Source organism: Erigeron canadensis, chromosome 1, assembly GCF_010389155.1.
Source record: "Erigeron canadensis isolate Cc75 chromosome 1, C_canadensis_v1, whole genome shotgun sequence".
Lineage (NCBI taxonomy): Eukaryota > Viridiplantae > Streptophyta > Magnoliopsida > Asterales > Asteraceae > Erigeron > Erigeron canadensis.
Window position 1 is genome coordinate 20,815,760 of NC_057761.1, and position 4,721 is coordinate 20,820,480.

The 4,721-nt window shown below is 38.9% G+C and overlaps 1 protein-coding gene and 1 long non-coding RNA gene across 2 annotated transcripts; one reads left to right on the forward strand and one right to left on the reverse strand.

Annotated features, from left to right (window-relative positions):
• The first annotated feature begins 458 nt into the window (after positions 1 to 458).
• On the forward strand, positions 459 to 946 carry LOC122602305. The gene is made up of 3 exons (XR_006324207.1): positions 459 to 573; positions 691 to 739; positions 907 to 946. It is a non-coding gene; the product is annotated as an uncharacterized LOC122602305 (long non-coding RNA).
• Positions 947 to 1,510: 564 nt separating this feature from the next.
• LOC122586728 (AT-hook motif nuclear-localized protein 16-like) lies at positions 1,511 to 1,855 on the reverse strand. Its single transcript, XM_043758720.1, has one exon. The coding sequence runs from the start codon at positions 1,853 to 1,855 to the stop codon at positions 1,511 to 1,513; it is 345 nt and encodes a 114-aa protein (XP_043614655.1).
• Between the last annotated feature and the right edge of the window lie 2,866 nt (positions 1,856 to 4,721).

The window sequence follows — 4,721 nt, forward strand, 5'->3', positions numbered from 1 at the left end:
GTCCTACCAGGTATTATTGGTTTGGGGTTCACCTTATATGATTAAATTAATTTTGGGTTTTGTTCTAGTTTATTGGTTTATTTTTATATGCATACCTCAACTCATTGTTTTCTTGTTTCAGGTCATTGATAGGTCATTTGGTTTTAATACTGCTGTTGAAGAAGCCCAACGTGCTATTAACGCTGCACATGTCAAAGCAGAGAGTGCAGAAAACGGCATAGGGGTAGTCAAACTAATTTTTTGCAATCCGCCCATTGTCTACCTCCAGCTGCAACATACTGGTTGCCTCTCTGAATCTTCCGTCTTGAATTGTTGTCTCAGTATGCAACTCTTGCAAGTCGCGATGTACACTTATGTTTGATACCTGAATCACCTTTCTTTCTAGAAGGTGAAGGTGGGCTTTTCGAATATGTAGAGAAACTGATCAAGGAACATGGACACATGGTTATTGTTGTAGCTGAAGGAGCCGGTCAAGAGCTTGTTGCAGAAAGCAATAATTGTTCAACCGCAAAAGTTGCTTCAGGAAACAAATGACTTAAAGATGTTGGAATGTGGCTTTCTGACAATATTAAGGTATTAATGTTGCTTACACTAGATAAAACAAAGTTATCACTGGTTATTTATTAGATTTAGACATTTACAATTTCTTCTCATGAACTTTGAAGATGAAAGTAATGTCTTGTATTGCAGGATCACTTCGCAAGAAAGAGCAACATGTCAATTACACTTAAATACATTGGTAACTTCACTATTATATTCAAGAGTCCATTAGTGTCTGCAATATTTTTTGAGAGTTTGTTAAGTTTAGTATATACATTGGTTAACTTCCTTAGGGTCACCTTTTGTTTCACTGTCTATCCAAATCCAAAATTTTCTTTAAACATTCACCTAGAGATGGTCAAACAGGTGGATCGATCAGGTATATATTGAGTGCAAATTTTTCTGATGCAAGTGGCGAAGCTTGGTTTTCGATTTTCAGTGAAGAAGCTTAGAAAATAATTGACTAGTCGGTTGATGAGCTTGATAAATTGAAGTCACAGGTAAAAACCATTATTTGCATACACAAATTATACCCAGAAACTTTTGATAATTTTTAAGACTTGTTGTTTCTTTGGTATTTGCAGGATGACTTGACAGAATTCCAAACACAACTTAAAAATGCAACACGGGTGCCTCATCTTTTCCGTGTAATGGTTGCTCCAGTTGATTTTGCAGCAGAATCCAAGTTTTTGCTGGATGAGATATCTTCAATGAAAGTTTAAAATATATTATTGGTCTCTACATTGAGTCGGTTCCATGTCCTTAAAAGATGTATCTACGTAAACTTAGTTTTTGGTGAAGGTTATAGTTTGGTTAGGCTTATTATGTTGGATCTATGTGCATTGCACCTTTTCATATGAAAAAGTATTTTAATGGCTGATTTTTGAAGTACATGAAGTATCTAGTTTACTTATTATCTTTGTTTAAACCGCAAGTTAAACAACATTTCTACTAGATATACATGATAGGCTTAAATCTTTTTCGAAAGTGGTTGTGCAGCTGTCCAAGTGTACATATCCGTTGATGGTAGGGTGGCTTGCCAGCCGCTAAAGTTTTGTGGAATTCCATACATATCTGATAAACCGATCATATGTTGATTTTGTTGGGCTGTAGTGACTGCTTCAGTTTCATTTTTGTCAATCGGCAGTCTATAAAATGTTGCGTTCATAAAAGTAGCTGCCATAATGACAACGGTTGTTGATGCTATAAGTGGACCTGAAATGGCTCCACCTACTAGCTGGCCTTGTGGACTAGCTAAGTATATGTCTAAGCCAGTAACACCCGGCGGGGCAGGTGGCGACAAGACTGAACCCATCAACGACAAAATCTCATACTGGCCATGAAGTACTACTACAGAAGACAAGATGCTTCAAGTCCAAAAACACATTGTGTTTTGGTTTTGAGAATTCATAAATGGCCAAACACAAGATGCTTCAAGTCCAAAACACATTGTCTTGGTTTGGAGAATTCATAAATGGCCAAACACAAGATGCTTCAAATCGAAAGCACATTGTGTTTTGGTTTCAAAAATTCATAAAATGGCCGACCTTTAGGGGGACGGAAGTCACGGTACGCTTAAGGGTTTATGGTTTCAAACCGTAGGCTTAACGGCTAACCCTACAACTTCAAAACCTAAACCCTAAGCTACCCATTAAAAACCGATTGGAAAGATCTAAACCCTAAAGGCTAAACCCTAGCATGTTAAAGGCTACTGGAAAGGGACAGAAGTCACGGTACGCTTAAGGGTTTATGGTTTGAAGCCGTAGGGTTAGCCTACAGCTTCAAACCCTAAACCCTAAGCTACCCATTAAAAACCGATTGGAAAGATCTAAAAGGCTAAACCTTAGCATGCTAAAAGATATAGGAGGGGGACGGAAGTCACGGTACGCTTAAGGGTTTAGGGTTTGAAGCCGTAGGGTTAGCCTAACGGCTAACCCTACAGCTTCAAACCCTAAACCCTGAGCTACCCATTAAAAACCGATTGGAAGGATCTAAACCCTAAAGGCTAAACCCTAGCATGCTAAAGGCTACAGGAGGGGGACGGAAGTCACGGTACGCTTAAGGGTTTATGGTTTGAAGCCGTAGGGTTAGCATAACGGCTAACCCTACAACTTCAAACCCTAAACCCTAAGCTACCCATTAAAAACCGATTGAAAAGATCTAAACCTTAATGGCTAACATATATGGGCCAAAGGCCCAATAGTCTTTACGTATCCGATAAAGAATGCATATTTTGATGGAGATTAAAATGCTACAGTGGGCCAAAGGCCCAATACGCAAGGTGTTTCTAATACGAAACACATTGTGTTTCGGTTCATGTAGTTCCTGCAATGGCCCAACACAAGATGCTTCAAGTCCAAAACACATGGTGTTTTGGTTTCGAGAATTCATAACTGGCCAAACACAAGATGCTTCAAGTCCAAAACACATTGTGTTTTGGTTTCGAGAATTCATAAATGGCCAAACACAAGATGCTTCAAATTGAAAACACATTGTGTTTTGGTTTCGAGAATTCATAAAATGGTCAATCTTTAAGGGGACGGATGTATACGGTACGCTTAAATGTTTAGTGTTTGAAGCCGTCGGTTTAGCCTAACAGCTAACCCTACAGCTTCAAACCCTAAACCCTAAGCTACCCAGTAAAACCCGAGGGCATTCTAAAACCCAAAAATCTAAACCCTAAAATGCTAAAAGCCTACAGGAAGGGGACGGATATATACGGTACGCTTAAAGGTTAAGGGTTTGAAGCCGTAGGGTTAGCCGTACCCAGTAAAACCCAAGGGCATTTTAAAACCCTAAAATCTAAACCCTAAAATGCTAAAAGCCTATAGGAAGGGGACGGATGTATACGGTATGCTTGAGGGTTTAGAGTTTGAAGCCATAGGGTTAGCCGTACCAAGTAAAACCCGAGGGCATTCTAAAACCCTAAAATCTAAACCCTAAAATGCTAAAAGCCTACAGGAAGGGGACAGATGTATACGGTACGCTTAAGGGTTTAGGGTTTGATGCCGTAGGGTTAGCCTACGTCTTCAAACCCTAAACCCTAAGCTACCCAGTAAAACCCGAGGGCATTCTAAAACCCTAAAATCTAAATCTTAAAATGCTAAAAGCCTACAGAAGGGGGACGAATGTATACGGTACGTTTAAGGGTTTAGGGTTGGCTAACCCTACAGCTTCAAACCTTAAACCCTAAGCTACCCAGTAAAACCCGAGGGCATTCTAAAACCCTAAAATCTAAACCCTAAAATGCTAAAAGCTACCCAGCAAAAACAGATGGGAAAGTTGCATTCTAAAATCCTAAATGCTAAAATATATGGGCCAAAGGCCCAATAGTCTTTACATATCTGATGAAAATTACATATTTGATGGAGATTAAAATGCTAGAGTGGGCCAAAGGCCTAATACGCAAGGTGTTTCTAATACGAAACACATTGTGTTTCAGTTCAGGTAGTTCCTTCAATGGCCATACACAAGATGTTTCAAGTCTAAAAACACATTGTGTTTTGGTTCAGGGTTCCTGCAATGGCCATACACAAGATGCTTCAAGTCCAAAACACATTGTGTTTTGGTTTCGAGAATTCATAAATGGCCATACACAAGATGCTTCGCATCGAAAACACATTGTGTTTTGCTTTCGAGAATTCATAAATGGCCATACACAAGATGCTTTAAGTCCAAAACACATTGTGTTCTGGTTTCGAGAGTTCATAAATAGCCATACACAAGATGCTTCAAATCGAAAACACATTGTGTTTTGGTTTCGAGAATTCATAAAATGGCCATAACAAGATGTTTCAAATACAAAACACATTGTGTTGCGGTTTCCAGTAGTATTGCTAATGAAGCAAAAGTTGACATATTAAAGGCAAACTAAAAGAAAGTATTCATTACTAGAAAATCAGCGAAAAAGCAATTTATAACAATCGAATCCATCATTTTCCTAAGTCATCGTGCTATACAACTCAACTATGCATCATGCTCAAACCCTAAAATGGCGATACTTTCATCTACTGTATTTCTGCGGTGACGTCCTCATTTCTTTGAACTGCATTCCTCAACTTCAATGTCTTCGCTTTTCAGATGTCTCATTGGCTTTTCTTTCTCTTCGATGGTGTCTTTCTATGGTGGCATATCCTTAGCCCTTTGATTCTTCAAACCTGATGCCAATCCAAGAAAACAAC